The following is an 18,757-nucleotide window of genomic DNA, read 5'->3' on the forward strand; positions in this document are numbered from 1 at the left end:
GGCAATCCACATTTTGTCTGTGCGTAAAACCCTGATTTTCCTCAAAGTGTTATTTTCACAAGAGTAAATTACGCTTGGGGCGCCTGGGTGGCTCAGGGGTTTAAGCCGCTGCCTTCGGCTCAGGTCATGATCTCAGGGTCCTGGGATCGAGTCCCGCATCGGGCTCTCTGCTCAGCAGGGAGCCTGCTTCCCTCTCTCTCTCTCTGCCTGCCTCTCTGCCTACTTGTGATCTCTCTCTGTCAAATAAATTTAAAAAAAAAATCTTTAAAAAAAAATTTAAAAAATTTAAAAAAATTTAAAAAAAAAAGAGTAAATTACGCTGCAAGGGTTCCATCGTGCTCCTGGAATGGAACGGCGCACTCGCATGGATGGTCTTGCCGGTAACCTGTGTTAGGTTTGCCAATACCGTAAGGCTTTTCTTACCGACCCAAACTAAATAAAAATGGCTGATTTCACAGCACAATGAAGTCAGTCTACAAACATCAAGTTCACTAGCAACTGAATGAACTAACAGCTGAATGGACAACTGGATGAAAAATGATTTTGCTTCTTAGCCGGGAGATAGGGTTGTGTTGTTTGAAATCGGATGGGTGCTGCCCAGTATGGCAGACACTGCAACGGGTCGCTTTGTAAATTTAAATTAATTAAAATTAAGTGCAGCCCCTCAGTCGCACTAGCCACGTTTCGAGGGCTCAGTGGCCACATGAAGCCTGTGGCTGCCCTAAACAGTGCAGAAAGTTCTGGCCAGCACGCCTCTCTTCCCCAAATCTGCGAGCTGTTCAGAAACTCAGCTCTCCACCTGGTCACGTCTGGGAGTCCCAGTGACAACCGCCACAGCTCCCCCTTGGGACAACATAAAAGGACGCATGTAAGGTCCTTCGCAAACTGTGAGACGCTATGCCCGGGAGATGTTGTGCTCTTGTCCCTTTAATTCTGGCAGTGCGGTAAAATCACGGAGTCTGACACAGCCAGACTCGGGCCCTCGGGTCTCCCATCACCTTAAGTCTTTCTCAGAAGCCGAGCTGCGTGTCTCAAAGCCCACACTTGTACTTTGTTCTTTACGACTGGAACACATCCATATTCTGCACCGCTGACGATTTCTTTTAATGCGGAAGGTACCATCACACACACACACACACACAGTCGTTACGTCACTGTAAGGACTTTATCTAGAAATTAGGAGGGGGGGACTGCAGGTGCGCACCGGCAGTGAAAGTCCTAATCTCGCAGCTCGCGGAGGCGGCGAGTGACCAACATCCCCCACGGCGCTCCCCGGCCTCTGCGATAACTAAGTCCATTGACTCACCGGGACCTCCCTGACCTGCACTCCTCGCGCAGAGGACAGAGAGAGGGAACGGGACTTCTGGGTACAGACGGCCTCCCCGCGCCCCGGCCGGTTTCTTTCAGGGACAACGCGTGCGCGTGCCCACGGATGGTTGACGCCCTGAATCCACACGATGGAAAGAAGCCTGAAGAATGTCTTCGTGGTGTCTTTCGGGTTTCTGCTTCTCTTCACAGCCTACGGAGGCCTGCAGAGCCTGCAGGTAAGCGAGGACATTTGCGTCTGTCCCTTGGCCTCCAAGGAGCCCCACGGCCACGGGAGACGGGCACCCAGCATTTCTCCTGAACCCCCTCGCTCCCACACCCTCTCCGGCGGTGGTTCCCGAGCGCGAGCGAGCACGGCCCCCTCCCCCTCCCCGGCAGGACCGCGGGGCAGGGAGTGTGCGCCTGACCCTTGGACAGGGGTGTGGGTCTTGGCTTAGTGATGAGATAAGACATTCTTTGCCTTTGGATAGTTAAAGGGAGAGACACAGGATGAGTCATTGCAAATTCTCCGCGTTCACCAACTTTGGCTTTGTGGCTGGGCTAGTAACGGAATTTTTCAGATTTCGCTAAACTCTCTAGATTCTAAGCCTGGTTCAGCAATATGGTGAACTTGGACAAAGTGGTCTGTAAGTCTGACCCGACCGCACTCTTCCCCCCTCGGGCCTCTCTAACAGCTGCCGCAGGGGCCGCCTGTGCCGGGAGTAGTTTTGCTGTGTGTCTCCCCGGATGGGTGTTTGGTTTGGTTTTGTCGTGTTTTTCTGAAGTGCAGTTGGCCGCGGTCCAGGGAGAGTAGATGGCCCCGCCCCCCGCACACCCAAGTCCTCCCCGGTCTGCCCGTGATCACGGTCCGTGCTGGGGAGGCCCCCCTTCCTGGGAAGAGCAGAGATGTTAGGGGACCAGACCTCCAGCTCTGGCGTGGGGCAGTCCGCTCTGGCCGCCTCTCTGCCTTCTGTCCAGCCCTAACCCACCGTATCTCCTCGCGTGCTGATCTTGACTACGTAACCCTGGTTTAACGGGACCATTGTCTCTGCCAGTCTGGAGTGGCCTACACAGAAGAATGCAATGACACAGACAGACGTGACCTTAGGCATGGCTGCGTCCCCACGATGTTCGAGGCTCCTGCCTGTCCCTGTCATTTCCTTGGGCTCTCATCTGGTCAGTTTCATTCTCAGGCCTCCGGGGGTGGCACAGATGGTCCCAGGCATCCCCAGGGTCCCAGCCCCGATCCAAACTCCTGCCGGGACCCAGGCGCACGCCTGCACAGCCTCCCCTTCCACAGCTGTGGCCTCTCCCTCCCGTGGCTAATGGTCACCTGCAAGTCACTGGGCTCTGCACTTGGAGGTCACCCCCTGCGCCCCTTTCCTTGCTCCCTGGGACTGAACTCCGGAAGGGGCTCACCCGTGTGTGTTCCCCTGATGCTGTGGCGGGCCCCGCAGTATGCCCATGAGTCCACGATGCCAGAAGGACGGTCACTGCTCTATGACCTTGTCCCCCTGAGACAGTGCTCGACACCCAGGAGGCAGCCGACGGCTAACCCTGGGCACGAGAGTCAGCGCGGCTCATCTCCAGCTTGCCCCCCGCCCCAGGCTCTCCGTGGGCAGAAGATCCGACCCTCCTCCCCAGGACGGAGCCAGCACTCCTCCTGCTGCCGTCCGCCAGGCTTCCCGGCCTCGTCTCCTCAGAGGAGCTTCGGGGCTCTGGACAAAGCAGCTCAACGTTCCCTGCTGCCTCCCAGCCCGGGACGAGCCCCAGGGAGCTCCTCTCCCACACCCCCTGCCTCCCGCACCCCCTTCCGTCCTCCGGTTCCCAGCTTGGCCTCCCGATCCCATACAGTCTTCACGCCTTCTCGACGGTCTCCCTGCTGCCCTGGGCCAGTGCCCCTTGCAGGACTCGGGCTGATTGCAATGGTCCGTTTGCTGGTGTCCCTGACCCCCGTCGGCTCCTGTCCACCACGCACTCCTGGAAGGGTGAGGCCGCTGTAATTCCCTTCGGTTTCACTAGAGCAGGGCGCAGAGCCTGTCCTGGCAAGTGCATAAAGATGTGTTTGCTAAGTGACTTGAGTGAACGTCCTACTTGCTTCTGCGAGCGGGTCTTGGCTAATGCAGATCTCACAGGCACACGTACCCGTCCTCCCACGGTATTCTGGATTATTCTGCTCGCCACGCTCTGCTGACCGTTGCAGACACCGGGATCGGAGCGCCCGCATTCACATCGAAAAGAAGGTTGCTTTTAAAATTTGATTCCCACTTTGGCTACTGAAATCTGTCTTCCTTTTCGTGGTTGGCAGTTAGATTGGACTATTCATGACCAAGGTACCTTTGCTGATGTGCAGCCGCACGGGGTGTGGACGAGAAATGCCAGGGCTCAGCAAGGCTGCGTGCTTCTTCCTCACCAGCATACCGGGGCCGAGCTCAGTAGCACCGGATTTCCTACGTTTGTACTAAGGAAGCACAAGGCTCAGGCTGAACCGGCTCACCTGCTGCATACAGCGGGGATTTCCAGATAAGCCCCACTTCAGAGCAGAGCGCTCAGTTTCCGTCTTGCAGCCGGAGTTCAGAATTTTCACGGGGCCGTCATGGGTCCCGCTCAGGGTCAGCGAGTCCACAGGTACTGTTGTGTCCCTGCCTTCAGCAAGGCATCGGGAGAGATCTGGAAAGAGCAGAACATTTCCCGTGTTCAGGGATCATTGTCAGCTGGGGGGACGTTGCGGGTCACCAGGTCACGGTGTGGCTAGAGGTCAGGTGACGTTCCAGCGCAGGATCAACACGGAGGTCTCTGCGGATGGCGCTGTCCAGGGGCCCTTGGAGACCCTCGACCTGCCGTTGAAGAGTGGGAGCCCTTCGGGCAGTGAGAACAAGGGAGGTCCCAGCACGCTGAGGGGCGGGGCAGGGGACGAAGACGCGCGAACCTCGGAGTGGTGGGTGCTGTGCCGAGTCAGAGCTCAGCCCAAGGGTGCGGGTCCGCAGTGGACGGAGTGACAGTGAGGGAGTGCCGGGGGCTGCCCCTGCCCAGTGCAGGGTCCCCTGTCGCAGGACGTTGGCATGTCGGGGGGCAGGGGTGGCGTGGCAGCTAGGAAGGAATGTGAAGAGTCCACACAGTAAACCACCCGCTTCCTGACCACCTGCCTAGGCACGCGTATGAGTCGACAAGGAGACAGTGTCCCCGTCCTTGTCTCTTCGTGGGGAAAACGGCACCTACTTCTCAGCCTTAAAGGGGAGGAGTGCAGAGCTGTCCTACAGATAAAGCAGATGTTAAAGGGGAGGGGTGCAGAGCTGTCCTACAGATAAAGCAGATGTTAAAGGGGAGGGGTGCAGAGCTGTCCTACAGATAAAGCAGATGTTAAAGGGGAGGAGTGCAGAGCTGTCCTACAGATAAAGCAGATGTCACCAGAGGCCTGAGGGCCCCAGCGCGGTGGGCCCTGGGCTTTCCCCTCCCCAGTCTCCAGCAGCAGCTTCCTCGCTGTCGGGACTGTGCTGGCTCCCCCCGCGCCGCACCTGTCAGCTGGGAGGGGGCCGCCGGCCAGAGAGAGCCTGTTGCTGGTGGTCTCGGGAACCTAGTGCTGACCTAGAGCTCTTTCCCTTCGGCCATCGGCCCCCCTGACCAGGGCGGTTCTGTCCCCCACAGAGCAGCCTGTACAGCGAGGAAGGCCTGGGCGTCACAGCACTCAGCACGCTGTACGGCGCGGTGCTCCTGTCCTCCATGTTCCTCCCGCCGCTCCTGATTAAGAAGTTTGGCTGCAAGTGGACCATCGTCCTCTCCATGTGCTGCTACGTGGCCTTCTCCCTGGGCAACTTCTACGCCAGCTGGTACAGCCCGTACCCCTCCCGCACGCCTCCCGCCCGGCTTCTGGGTCAGGCTTCAGGGTCAGCTGCGCGCGAGCCCTCAGCTGGCGCCTGCCCGAGGATGCCCCGTTGCCTCCCCTGTAACACGAGCGCCACTTCCTGACTTTCCTCTCTGCTTCTGGACAGGATAACGTGGAGGCTTTCTTCCCATTTTTTTCCCTTCTAAATGTCTCTGTCCCTTTTGTCGGGCCCATCTCCTCCCCCCAGATCCCAGCCCTGACCTTCCCTCGGGTCTGTTGTGGGCCTGGAGCTCCCCTCCCTGCACCAGGGCACTTCTGTGTCCCCAGCGGTGAGAGCTGGACCCTGGTGTTCAGGGTGAATTTCAGGGGACTTAGCAGAATGTGACCAGTGGACCCAAACCGTACCCTCCCTGCATCACAGACAGTGGACGCAGCAGGGCAGAGTTGATGCAGGGGTCCAGCCTGACCTCCGCCGACTCCCCGGCAGAGCGGGTCCTCCAGGACCAAGCTCTGAGAGCTCTGGCCCCACGCGCTGATTCCCAAGAACACACCCGTCAAGCATCTCTTCGGAGAGATGGCCACTGTCACCTAGGACATGACGATCCCAGTGACTTCACAATCTTCTCTTTCATACTGCCGTAGAGGTTCCAGACCGAGCCTTCAGTGGAGAGGGTCAATCAGCCAGTCGGTCAGTCAGGGACTCAAAAAATCAGTCATTTTCAACATCAGCTGTTAGAGACTCAGGCTTACTTGTAATCCAGCTCATCGGTAGTTGCTTTCCAACGCAAGGAAGTTCCCTGGCAGGGAATTTCTCTCTTGCAGATGAACCTGAACCAGAAAGAGCAGTGGGTCTGGTCATTTCTCTGCGGGCGGTGGATGGTGAACCCATTGATCTGGCTAATCCATAAGCATGATAAAGCTTAGTAAGGACGAGGCATGGAGTTTCCTTCTCCACAGAGGCAGGGGAGAGGGAGGAGGAAGGGACACCGTCTGCCTTTCATCTCACAGGTACACCCTGATTCCCACCTCCATACTGCTGGGCCTTGGAGCAGCCCCGCTGTGGTCCGCCCACTGCACGTACCTCACCATCATGGGAAACACTCAAGCAGAGAAGGTGGGAAAAGTTGGCCGAGACGTGGTGAACCAGTATTTCGGCATCTTCTTTCTCATATTCCAGTCGTCCGGCGTGTGGGGCAACCTGATCTCATCCCTGGTGTTTGGCCAGACGCCCACGCAAGGTAAAAGGGCACGGGGCTCAGTGAAGACCCCTGAAGGGCCTCCCATCCCACTCACGCGCGTCTTTATTCCACGTGGGCAGGTGAACCACCCGACGTGGTTCTCGACCGCCTGGGCCCCGCCTCTCCTGTGCCCAGCTCTTCTCCAGGACAGTCTGTGCAGCTCTGAGGGTCGGTCTTGTCCACAAGTGCCCCAGCCTTGCTGGTCCTGCCCTCCTAGAGGCAGGGGAACACTTGCGAGGCAGCGCCCAGGGAAATGGAGGCCGCTGCCGGTGGAACTTGGGTTCACGGAGTCATCTCCATCCTTTCAGACCAAGAACAGGCTCAATGGACTGTCCCACTAAACTGCCCCACTGTCCAGTGTCTCAAATGTCCCACTAAGACCAGTTGTCCCTTGACTGATTCAACATTTGACGGCTGATGACTTAACTCACGCCTTTACCTGACCTTGGCCAGACATGACTATAAAGTGTGTATTTGTTTAATGTCCGCACCCTTTGATGTCCGAGGATTTAAACCAAGGGCAGAGGAAATAAATCTCACCAATTCTCACCGGCAAACCTAATTCATGGGGTGGGGCAAGGGCCAGTCCCGACTCCTGACTCTTACCGGGACTATCCCCATCTCTCTGTCCTGGTCCTCCAGCCTGCCATCCCCTAGAAAGTCCCACCTTCGCAAAACTCCAAAATCCTCCTCCTGTTTCTCACATGATGTCATGAGTTGCTAAGTGCATCGGAGGAAGGGAACCCGTTGGGTGGATGGAGGCCCGTCTTTCCTCATTGCTGACCTTGATGGACCCTAATAGGACCTGGGATTAAGCTTCAGTCTCTAAAACGTGACTGGTGCAAAATGGAGTAACCATCTTTCCTTTTAAAGACACCAGACAAGTGAGCTTCATGCTCCAAGGGATCTCCGGACCCAGACTCCGAGGAGTGAGGCATCCCCAGAACCCCCTAAGGCTTCTCAGCCTCCCTCCTACCCCGCTCAGGCTCCATGCCGTGGATCTTAGCAGCCAAGTTCTGTGGATGAGATTTCTACTATGACAAATGTTCTTTCTTGCATGGCGTCTCCCCGCTCTCTCCGGAGACTCTGATGGGGTCAGAGACTCACGGATGGTGCACGTTTTGTTCTTGTAGCCGATAGGGAACATCACACTCAGAAGAGGTGGGCGTGGACCTGCCCGAGGTCACGGAATGGCTACGGATGAATCTCAGACAGGCCCGGCAGTTCCGTCCGACCCCTGCGCTCTTGTCCATGTGCCTGCTCCTTCTTGGTTAGGTTGGAAACGTTGAGCATTTCCGTGATGTGCAGAAAGTCACACAACAAGCAGGCAGCCTTTACGGCACGTTTGTTTGTGTAAAGTCACGCACACAGATATGTGCCCAGGAGCTGGCGTGTTTGGAGGTTCGTGGTCAGACAAGCCCCCAACGTTGACCTGTCGTGACTCTCGCCTCCGGGGTGTCCAGGCTCCTGTCCTCTCTGTGCTTCCTTACTCGGGCCCCTTGTCCTATCTGTTCCCTGTGTTCTCACGTCACCTTTTTGCTTCCGCCGGCGCAGAGGCCGTCCCAGAGGAGCAGCTCCTGTCCTGTGGGGCCAGTGACTGCCTGATGGCCCTGGCGTCCGCCAACAGCACGCAGCGTCCCTCGCAGACCCTCATCTACACGCTGCTCGGCATCTACACAGGTACGTGCTCACCGAGGGCCGAGTCCTTGAGGAAAAAGAGTGCCTTCCCAGAGTGCAAATACTCCTGCGAAACGAGTCCTGGGTCGTCCCCATGTTCTTCAGATGGAATCAAAGACCGCGGAACAGGGCGGTCGACCAGTTCCCTACCACGAAGGATCGTTTTTCTTTTGCAGAGTTCAGTACGGTAGCCAGTAGCCACATGGGCTTATCCGTGGTTTCGCGAACGAGTTAGAAGCCCTGTTCCAAAGTCACAGGGGTGAGGACGGCGGGTCTCGAGGACCAGCCCCGGCCACGGGAACGCGCTCTCTGCTCCACCCCTGTGTGAGGTTCCCCTTCTCTGCGCCCTCCACCGGCTCCGCCCACACCTCCAGAGAGGGCTAGTTTGTAAGTCGGCAGGCTTGGGAGCATCACATCATGCTGGTGAGATGCAGCAAAGAGAAAAAAATAACTCAGGTCACCTTTAGAGGCTCACGGGTCTAAGCTGTTGGACTGGAAATCGTGGCTGAAACCCGTTCTGAAGGGTTTTCACCGCCTTTCAGAGAGACGGGGAAGGCATCCGGCTCTTGGAAGAACCCTTGGCTCCCCGGGCACCGAGTGTCATTGGTGTCTCGGGAGAGGAGAAACCCGGGACAGGCACGCAGGTGTCACAAAGCCAGTAAGGACAGAGGAGGCGTCTGGGGAAAGAGGAGAAGGAGGAAACGCTAGCCCTTGATCCATATCACACGGGGGTGCGTGGTGCAGAAAGAGGGGCTGTCACGCCTGTGGCATTAGGTGGGCGCCCCTCTGGGGTGGACAGTTGTCAACCCATTCACGTGGCTCAGAGCACACCACGGTGAGAGGGAAAGCCCCCGTCCCTCCTCCTCGCTGCTCCCCCCCAAAGACCGCCCCCGTGGCCGGTAGTTCCTGGACACAAGTGGCAGCTGTGACCGCCACCTCACGCCCTTCCTCTCTGAACGCAGCGGCTCTGCACGGGGGCTCTCGCCCAGCTGCCCCCGCGCAGATTCCCCACCGCAGCGGGTGAACGCCGCGCCGCTTATCGTCTGCGCGTGTGCGCCCCCCCCCCCCCCCCCCCCCCGGCGCTGGGGTTGCCAGTTCCCCGCCCGAGGCTTGTGGGTAACCATCACGCGCGGCAAACAATAGGACCCGTGGTCCCGAGAAGGGAGACAGGCCGTCGCTGGGAGTTACCTGCGGGTGAGGACGAGGGGAACCGTGGCAGTGAGGGCCGCGGAGGACCCCGGCCTCGCGGGGTGTGCGGCGCAGGCCAGAGGCCCTGCTCAGGCTTGGCAGCCTCGTTTCCCTTAAACCAGGATCTGAACCCGATGCCCCAAAGGAGAGAGAAGGAGTGACCGGGAGATGCCAGCTCCTGGGAGCGCCCCAGCACCTGCCCTCTGTCTCCCCTCCAGGCAGCGGCGTCCTGGCGGTCCTGCTCATAGCCGTGTTTCTTGAACCCATCAAGGACGCTCAGCCGAAAGGCGAAGGAGAGAAGAAATTACCTTTTTGGTTCACCCTCCTGTCGACCTTCAGGCTTCTTCGAGACAAGCGCCTCCGTCTGCTGGTGCTGCTGCCCATGTACAGCGGGTTCGAGCAAGCCTTCCTCGCGGGCGACTACACCAGGGTATGCGAGAGCCCGTCAGGACGCGCACCCCAGCACCCGTGTGTCTTGGGGCCCCCTGCCCGTGGGCCGAGTGAGGGGCACGGCCTCTGGGGCCAGAGAGCAGGTTCAGGGTTCAGGAGCTCAGCGTCCAGTCTCTTTCCCCATCCTCCAGAGCTTGGCCTGGTCTCTGGGGACTGGCTCTCACTGGAGATGTGTCTTCAGGGCAAGGGCCCAAGAGCTCCGGGAGCCATCACGTAGAACATGCCCTTGTGCCGTGCTGGCCTGCCCGCTGCGTGCATAGGGAAGGCCTCTTCGGGGGCCAGCCAGCAGAGACACCTGACCCCGGGGCTCCCCACTCGTGTAGTGTCCTGTCCTGAAGACCGTCCTGGGGTGCCGTGGGAGGGAGCCTCAGACGGGGGTAGTAGAGAACAGAGACGCCTTCTCCCAAAATTCCCAGTTGGGGGCTGGGGAGCCAGGCGCCGAGAGCTGGGAGCAAGGCCGCTCCTTGAGGCTTGCCCATCCTTGACCAGAAAACTTCTCTTGCTTCGTGCCCACCATAGCTTGCTCCCACGTAGACGAGCCGATGTGCCAAGCTAGCCCGACGCCCAGTTAAATCCGAATTTCCGGTGAACCCCAACGCTTTTAGGACACATACACTCTGTGCAGGATGCCTGCGTCCTGGGTTCTCTCTGGCACCCCCTGCTCCAGGGACAGTCGTGATGGAGAGTCTTAAGAGTTCCAAAGACTGAGGACAAAAATGACAAAACAGTCCTTTGGCACTTGGCCACGGCCCTCCCGTGGGCCTTGCCGTAGGCCACATGGCATGTGACTCGGCCACGGCCCCCTCCACACCGTCCCAAAGCAGCACAGCTTCTGTCCAGCCCGCTCGTTTGTGCGTCTGTCCTGATTCTGCCTGGGGACAGTGGCGGCTCGCACTGTCCTTGTCCAGGCCGGGGTGGCTCAGTACCCCAGCCGTCCGGCGCAGGAACACTCCCTTCTTCCTGTCTGCACAGAGAGTCCCTTTATTTCCTTCACATCTGCCGCTTTTCTCTCGGAATTTTATTTGCGGAGCCGTTTCCGGGGCCCAGCGCGGTGGACAGAAGGAGCCGAGGGCCCACGTTGCCGGCCCCAGACAGGCCTAGCTTCCCTGTTATCCATGTCCTGCCCCAGAGCGGACATTTATTCCCACCTGTGCACCTGCCTTGATGCATCTTCATCGCCCACGTCAGGGGTCACTCCTGGTTCTCGCCTTCCCTGGGCACGGACACCTGCGTAAGGACGCGCGCCCACCGTCACGGTGTCACAGGGGGAGGCTCTGCTGCCCCGTTCGTCCTGCCCACCTCTGTCAGCATGTGGCGAGCGGAGCAGGGGCTGACCAGCTCCTCACACAGCTCACAGGGCCTCCATGGCACACGGCGAAGGACGCGCGGGGACGACCGGGTGCAGGGCCCGTCCTCGCTCCTTCCCACCCGGTCTGGGCATGTTGTCCTCCCCTGAGCACCTTGAGGCCTAGACGAAGGTCCGGGCCAACCCAGCACGTCCGCCGTCCCATGGCCCAACGCGTACCAGCGCCACCCGCATGCCCGACCCGGACCCGCCACCGCGCCCCGCGGCCAGGTAACGTGCCCTGTGCTTCCCCGCAGTCCTACACCACCTGCGCCCTCGGGATCCAGTTTGTCGGGTACGTGATGATCTGCTTCTCGGCCACCAACGCACTGTGCTCCGTGCTGTACGGAAGGCTCTCCCAGCACACCGGCAGGATCGCTCTCTACGCACTGGGTAGGCGGACCCCTGGCCCCCTGCAGGCGGGAGTGGCAGCGGCCGGGCAGGCGGCCGGAAGGGCTCCGGTGGCGCAGCGAGGGGTGTGGCTGACCGTGCAGGCCCTGCGGGAGGCTCCCGTCCCCGTCCCCGCCGGTCGGGATAAGACTGCGCTCTAAGCGCACCTCACCCTCTGGTCTCTTGGGAAGGGAAGAGTCACAGCGGCGTGGAGACCCAGGGCATTGACGAGACCACGACCAGGCGGCCCAGTCCGGGTGTCACATGGCTGTGGCAGGGACACGGCGTGGAGGCCACAAGCACTAGTGAGCGCCCACCAGGGGTCACGTCATCAGACTAGGTTTCTCCGTCTCATCCTTCCGGTCGCCCTGGGGAGGGGACGCTGCCCGCTTTACAGATGAGGGAACTCAGGAACAGAGCAGGTAGTGAGCGGCCCTGGACCACACGGGCACGGCAAGCGCAGCAGGCGTCTCCCTTTGACCCGTCGTCCCGGACCCCACAGTGGCCACAGGAATCACGAGGCCAGAACTCACGACGCGGGTGTCAAGTCAGGAGGAACGGGGCTGGGGGAGTCCGCCCACCTCTCCGCTCACGCCCGCACCTGCTGGGGAGCCCAGCGCCGTCCCCGCGCCCCAGCACTCACCGCGAGTCCAGGGGGCAACGACTCCCCTTCCGTCACTCGGGGGCTCCTCGTCTGGAGCACGAGGAGACCCCCTGCAGGTCCAGGGGCTCGTGGCCCAGCCCCGCTGACGGGTGCGGGGGAGGTGAGCAGAGCGGCCCCCCACCCGGCGGCGGCGAGGGGCTGGCAGGGCGCGCTCCCGGGTCTCCGGCTCAGTGTCAGCCTCCGGCTGCGGAGGGCGGTTGGGAGCGTTTCCGGGAACAGTACTCACCCGTCAAGCAAACAGGAGGGTCCTTGAGGCTTGCCCGGTCCACGCCTCCCGGGGGCTGTGCTCACTTCCTGCTGTTTCCGCCGTCCACGCCCGCAGGTGCGGTGACCCACCTGTCCTGCATCGTCGCCCTCTTGCTGTGGAGACCCGACCCCCGCCAGCTGGCCGTGTTCTTCGTGTTTTCTGGGCTGTGGGGCGTGGCGGACGCCGTCTGGCAGACACAGAACAATGGTGAGTCTCCCCCGGGGCTCCGTACCTGGGCCAGCGTGGGGCACAGGTGGCAGGCGGGGGACCCGCCCTACCAGGGTCCCTGGGGAGGTGATGTGGCTGCAGAGAGCCTAGAGCAGGAGACAAACGGGGACCGAGGGTGCTACGGGCGCCGGCTGGACTGGAGCGTCTATCCAGGCCCAGGACGTAAAGAAGGAAATGACCCGCGGGACAGCTTCCTTCCCGAAGAATGGCGGTCCCCGCGTGGCTCTCCGTCCGGAGAGCGTCCCTGCGCAGTGACACGGTAGTGCTGGGTGCTGGAGCCATGGGCTGGTGAGGCCTCCGGGCACCCTCGGCCCCGACGGGGAGAGAGCTGTGCAGAAGACAGGCAGGTCGCCCTGACAGCAGCCAGGAGGGGCGCTGGGACTGGGTCGCAGTCTTCCGGGGAACTGAGGGCCGGTCAGTGCGGCTTGTCTGGAGGTCAGGCCTGAGTCAGGGCCCGGCTGACTGTCCTGGGGCCAGGCTGCAGGGCGGGAGGCTGGGGAGCCGGGAGGGGCCGCAAGTCTGAGACCGCGGCGCAGTGTGGATCGCCAGAGGCCACTTCCTGGCCGGTGGAGACGTCTCCTCCTCTTCTCGCCGTTCCTCACTTGGCGGGAGGGACGCAGGGAGCTCTCTGGAGACTGCTTACAAGGACACAAGTCCAACTCACAAGGGCTCCCCCTTAAGACCTCGTCGCCCCCAGAGGCCACACCTCCTAACACCGACACCTTGGGGTTCGGGTTCACCCCATGAACTGGGGGGACACAAGTGTTCTGGCCATAGCGGATGGGCCACGCTGAGGGGACAGGCTGAGCCAGGTGCTGGGGTGAGATGGAAAGTCTGGGGGCCTGATGGGGGCCCGGGCTGCCTGGGGAGGGTCCGGATTTGCTCTGCGTTGGGGCAAACAGCAGAAAGGGTCCAGGTGGGAAACGGCAAGGTCTGCCCCTTCGCCTTCCGGGGGCACAGGGCGCTGCTGCGTTCACCTGGGGAAGACAGAGCAGCCTCGAGGGGGCCGTGGTGTGGGGCAGGAGGAGAGGGGAAGCGGGTCGAGCGGGAAGTGACAGGGCCAGCTCGTGGGGGGTGAGGGGGCGTGCCTGGCCTCAGGCACAGCGTCCCCAGGATGCGGTATGAAGGGCGGACAAGCAGAGCAGAGAGAGGACGGTGCTGGGGGGCTCAGCTCTAAGACGCGGGTGTGTGTAGGGCTCACGGCTCCGGCTCTGGGCGCGGAGCTGTGCACAGAGGGCCGCCTGCGGAGGGACGTCGTAGTCACCACACGGCGCAGGTCCGGGTGCACGTCCAGCAGGAGACTGGGAAGGCCCGGCGGCCATCGGAGCAGGGGCTGGTGTGGGCATCAGCGGCAGCCGTGCGGTTGGGGTGTCTGGGGGGGCGTCTGTGTCAGCCGTGGGTCGTGCTCTCCGTGCTGAGATGAGCTGTGGCTGAGGGGTGTCGACGACGCCACGAGGAGAGGCAGGACGCAGGGGTGCGGCAGCGTATAAGGCCGGTGACCGAGGGCTTCCCTGCTGGGAGGTGAGTGAAAGTCACAGCCCGCGTTTCCCACAGGCTGGTCTCCAGCTTGGACGGGCCCAGGGATTTGGCTCCAAGGAGAGCCTCTTCCCCTGGTGACATCTCTGCCCGGCCCCACGCCGGGAAACGAGTGGGGGCTAGAAAGTGGGTCAGGCCAATCCACAGACAACACAAGGGCGGGGGCCTGGCTGCGGCCCCTGCCTCCAGGGAGGAGCACACAGGACCTCGGTCACCGTGACCTCGGTGTCCCCGCGGCGGCCCCTTCCTTACGAGCTGCGTTGTGGCCGGCTCACAGAACAGCTGGAAAAACGTCTTCGCACCCCGGAGTCAGGGGTCCAGACTTCCCGGCCTCCCGACGGCCCCGCGGGTGCCGGTGTCCCTCCCGACGGCCCCGCGGGTGCCGGTGTCTTGCTGAACTCCCGAAGCCGCTGACAAGCGCGTGTGCGACTCCGGGCCGTGATCCGACGCGGTTGCGGCCGTGACAGACACTGTCAGAGGCTGGGCTGGAGGGTCCCTGCAGAGACGTGCTGATTCCGTGAGGACTGGGAGACCGAAACACCCTCACCTTTTGGGCAGCCCGGAACCATGAGCCGGGACAGGCCACGTCCCCCGGGAGCATCAGGAGAGAATTTCTCTGGGCCTCCGCGTGCAGGTGAGAGCCGTGGTGCGTTCCCGAGCGCACACGCATGCCGTCTTGCCTCCCACAGTGGTAGGCGATGCCTCCAAGCTCCCGGGAACTTTTCAAGCGTTTACACATTACAAGTCAGGCGGGGGACAGGGGGAGGGGGTCCCGGAACACCCCAGGCATAATCCTCTAGATGTTCCGGACGACCGCCGTGAAAATGCTCGGCTTTCTTTCTTCCGGAGACGCAGGAATGATGACGGTTTTCACTGTCCTTCTGTTGCCGAGGACGGAAGAGCCTGGCAGGCCGAGCCTTGTCCAGGTTGTGCAGACGGGGTTAGGGGACGTCCGGCGAAGCCTGGGACGGTCCAGCGCAGCCGGTGGCCTGAAGCCAGACTCCCTGGAATAGGGGTACAGACTTGAAATGAGTTATTTTGTCTTTTTGTGCAGACAAAAAGTCACTTTTTTCAAGGACACATCGGTTATTGGGAAAAGTTGTTCTTGTCATTGCTTGAGGATTTCTTCTGGAGTCTAAGCTCACAGTCCTCCTCGCAGGGAGCAGCGTTTTCGTCCCTGAGTCCCACGCAGGCTGACCGCACCGGGATCCCTGCAGGGCCCGTCCCCAGGTCCTAGTGTGTGCCCTCTGGCACGCCCCCAGGAGACTGCTCTCTTGGGTTTGCTTTCCTAAACAGCAGGCTGGTTTCTCCCCTTAGTCTCCCCAGACGTGTGTCTCTGGTCTGGAAGGATAGGCGAAGCGAGTCCTGCCCTTTCCTAATTCATGAGGCTGAACAGGGTTCCATGCAACGTAGCCCTCCTCTCCACCACGGCTTCTCCGTTTAAAACCTGACTCAGAAGCCGACTAGAGGCCCGAGCGTCCCGTTCCTGGGGCAGGTTGTGCAACCGCGGCTCCGCGTTCCCACGGGCTCCAGGACATCTGCAGCCTTCGGGGCCACCAATCTGGGCCGCGGACTCCCGTCGACTCCCTTGCTCCGACGGTTCGGCAAAGACGGCACCGTTTCCATAGCAACCCCTCCCACCGCGGCCCGATGCTTGAGATCCAGAACATCTCGTCTAAAAATACGCTTCTGCCGTGTAAGCGGCCAGAGGGCCGTCTCGGGCGGATTCACACAGAAAACGCACCTCTGTTACAGGCTCAGGTCACCGGCCCGTCTTCTCCAAGCACACGGGATGGCCGCCCGGTGGCGCGTCCACACCCTCACCTGCGGTCAGGGTCAGCCTCTGGTCACTCCCGCCCGTGCCTTCCTGGGGAGGACGAGGCAGGAACAAGGCTTTTTTCCTTTTAAATAAACTTTTTATTTTGGAATAATTCGAGTTTACAGAAAAGTCGCAAAGACTGTACCGAATGTTCCCACATGCCACTTTCTCAGTTTGCCCTGACGTTGGTTCCTTACAGAACAGCGGCACACTGGTCAGAACTAGGAAATCAGTGTTGGCACGGGAGCCGGCTTGACTTCAGGCTTCATTTGGCTTTTTCCAGCTTCCCTCTTCGTGCGTCCCCGGGTCCCCCCCCGGGTCCCTCTCAGCATCCCTCCTAGGTCTGCCCCAGGGTCCCACTAGGGTCCCACCCATTGTCCCTCCCAGGGTCCCCCCAGGTCCCCCCAGGGTCCCCATCGCACTGAGTCGCCACATCTCCTCGGTCTGCTCTGTGACAGTTTCTCTTCCCGGTCGTCCATGACCTGGAGCCTTCTGCAGAGTGCCGGTCAGGTATCGTAGTGCGTCCCTGGTTGGGGTCGTCTGATGTTTCTCGTGATCAGGCTGGGTGACAGCTCTGGGGCGGGAAGGCCCGGAGGGACATGCTGTGCCATCGAGCGGTGGGTGTGACGGGACAGCATGTCCCTCCCGTCACACCCACCGCTGGACGGCAGAGCCGCCTGCGACCTGCCAGACCCTCCCGGGCAGACCCGCGGCTCTTCTGTTGCCAGGGCCGGCTCTGGGGAGGCAGTCGCCAGGTCTAGCCCACAACCACGGGGGGGTCATTAGCCCCCACCTGTTGGTGCAAAAGCAGGTGCAATTCCTTCATCGGGAAAACGTGTCCCGTGTCCCCAGGTTATCTAGTGACTTACCCGACTCCGTCTGTATCGCGATGGGCTCTTGTATTTGGGTCAGTCCAGTGTTACGCTCCTTGTTCTGTCGCTCTGAGTGTCCAGCGACACTGGGGTCTCTCCTGCTGGCACCGCTGTGCTTCTGACCATCCGTTTCGGCGTTGCTGCTTCCGTTTGCCGGTACCAAAACGCCCAGAGCAGTCTTCCGTACCAGCACGACCGTCAGCCGTTCCTCCAGGACCCTGGGCCCGTCGTGTTGGAGAACGAGGGTAGAAAGTGAGATCTGAGGACTGGGCATGCTCACTGCGTCCTACATGACCAGGCTTCGGGGGCCAGAGTGGGGAGATCCCTGTGTGCACATCTGTGTCCTGACCCTTGTCCTTATAAGGACACTAGGGGTGGGATGAGGCCCTCTCTTGTGACCTCATTAGCCTTAATCATCTCTTCATAGGCCCTGGCTCCAAACACAGTCACATTCTGAGATCCTGGGGTTAGGGCTGCCTGTGTGTGTCTTTGCTTTTAGACTCCAGTGAAGGGCCACGCCTCAGTGACCCGGGTCGGGCCTCTGAGCCCTACTGTACTCTCCCGCGTACTCACCCACCGAGTGACAGGCTGGACGGGGCTCCCCCCAGGGCTCCCCTGCACGAATTCCACATTTCTCTTATGTGCCCTGGTTCTTCACAGCTAAAGACTGTCTCCAGACTTCCCTAATCCCCAACGTAACGCAACTCTGTCTTTTTGAGAAGGAAACGTTCCTGATGTTGAGAGAATTGGGCAGCAGAAACGCTGCCCCGTTTTCAGCAATAATGGGGAAGAATCTTTTAGGTTTCACAGCCACGTGTTCATGCCGTGTCTCCCCACAGTGCTTTACGGCGTGCTGTTCGAGAAGGACAAGGAGGCCGCCTTTGCGAACTACCGCCTGTGGGAGGCCCTGGGCTTCACCATTGCGTTTGGGTACAGCACGTTCCTGTGTGTCTATGTCAAGCTCTACATCCTCCTGGGCATCCTGAGCCTGGCCATGGTGGCGTACGGGACCGTGGAGCATCTGGAGGCCCAGAGCCCGGCCAGGCCAGCGGCCACGGAGCAGAAGAAGGCAGCGGAGGAAGCGGTTATGGAGACGGCCCTGTGACGGGGACACAACCCGCGTGCCTCGGGGCTTCCAGATGATTCTTCCCAGCGGCGTCCGCGGTTTCCAGCCGTCTGAGCACATCACACAGCTACCTGCTTCTGTATGTTTTTTTTCTCTTCTGACAAGTTTGCAGCCCACCGTGTCTCCGGTGGGGATGGAGAGTGTGTGCGGAGGAATCCCTCAACGCCGGACACACAGGGGACGTTGTCGGCCGACGGCCCCGGGCTTGGGTAGAGCCGACAGCTCCCAGCTGTTGTGCCCACGGGAGCTGTTGTCCAGAAGAATCGGAGGGTGTAACGATGGTGCGTGTGACCCTGTAATCGTACCCACAGGTGACGCGACGTGCAGGTGTCCGCAGACACCCCCGGTGTCAGTGAGCGACAAAGCCAGACGAGAGTCCTTGTCCCTCGAGGTTTACAGACTATGAGTTTCTGAATAAATGCAACTCCAGTACAGACGTGTGTCCCACGCGGGTGCTTTTGTTCTGAGCACTGGCGGCTCGCACGCACCGCGGGCGTCGGCTCGGGGAGCTAGCGTGCGGGCGGTTACCACGTGGAGGCCGACCACACGGTGGACCGGCCTGTGGGTGCCTGCGGGACCTGCCGCGCCCCATCCGCTCAGAACCCGGGTCCGCAGCAGCCTGCCCCCCCCCCGTCGTCTTTACCCCCGCCAACGCTGCCTCTGCGGCCTCCCGAGGCGTCTCCCTGCTCCCTGAAGCGCAGCACCCCGGCCCCTCTGACGGCGTTCCTGGGCTGTGTTTCCCTTCCCCCTTCACCCCGAGGTGCCATCCATCATCCTCAGTCCCAGGAGGGTGGTCCTCTGCACGTTCCTACACCTCCTGCTTCCCCGGGGACGGCGCCCCTGCGGCCC

At 60.9% G+C, this 18,757-nt stretch overlaps 1 protein-coding gene across 4 annotated transcripts; it reads left to right on the forward strand.

Moving 5' to 3' along the window:
- Positions 1-1,218: 1,218 nt before the first annotated feature.
- UNC93A (unc-93 homolog A) lies at positions 1,219-18,342 on the forward strand. 4 transcript variants are annotated; one of them, XR_006818389.1, is made up of 9 exons: positions 1,219-1,544; positions 4,951-5,132; positions 6,137-6,366; positions 7,921-8,046; positions 9,450-9,661; positions 11,284-11,419; positions 12,403-12,534; positions 14,471-14,725; positions 17,622-17,754. XR_006818389.1 is itself a non-coding variant. In XM_046006010.1 (8 exons), exons 1-8 carry the CDS (start codon positions 1,477-1,479, stop codon positions 17,885-17,887), a joined length of 1,347 nt encoding a protein of 448 aa, XP_045861966.1. In that variant the 5' UTR covers positions 1,219-1,476; the 3' UTR covers positions 17,888-18,342. The 4 variants fall into 4 exon arrangements, 3 of the variants coding, with proteins under 3 accessions (XP_045861966.1, XP_045861963.1, XP_045861965.1); XM_046006010.1 differs by lacking the exon at positions 14,471-14,725 and having other exon boundaries at positions 4,956-5,132; positions 17,622-18,342; XM_046006007.1 differs by lacking the exon at positions 14,471-14,725 and having other exon boundaries at positions 1,220-1,544; positions 17,622-18,342.
- Positions 18,343-18,757: the final 415 nt, after the last annotated feature.

Source organism: Meles meles, chromosome 5 (assembly GCF_922984935.1).
Source record: "Meles meles chromosome 5, mMelMel3.1 paternal haplotype, whole genome shotgun sequence".
In the NCBI taxonomy this organism is placed as follows: domain Eukaryota; kingdom Metazoa; phylum Chordata; class Mammalia; order Carnivora; family Mustelidae; genus Meles; species Meles meles.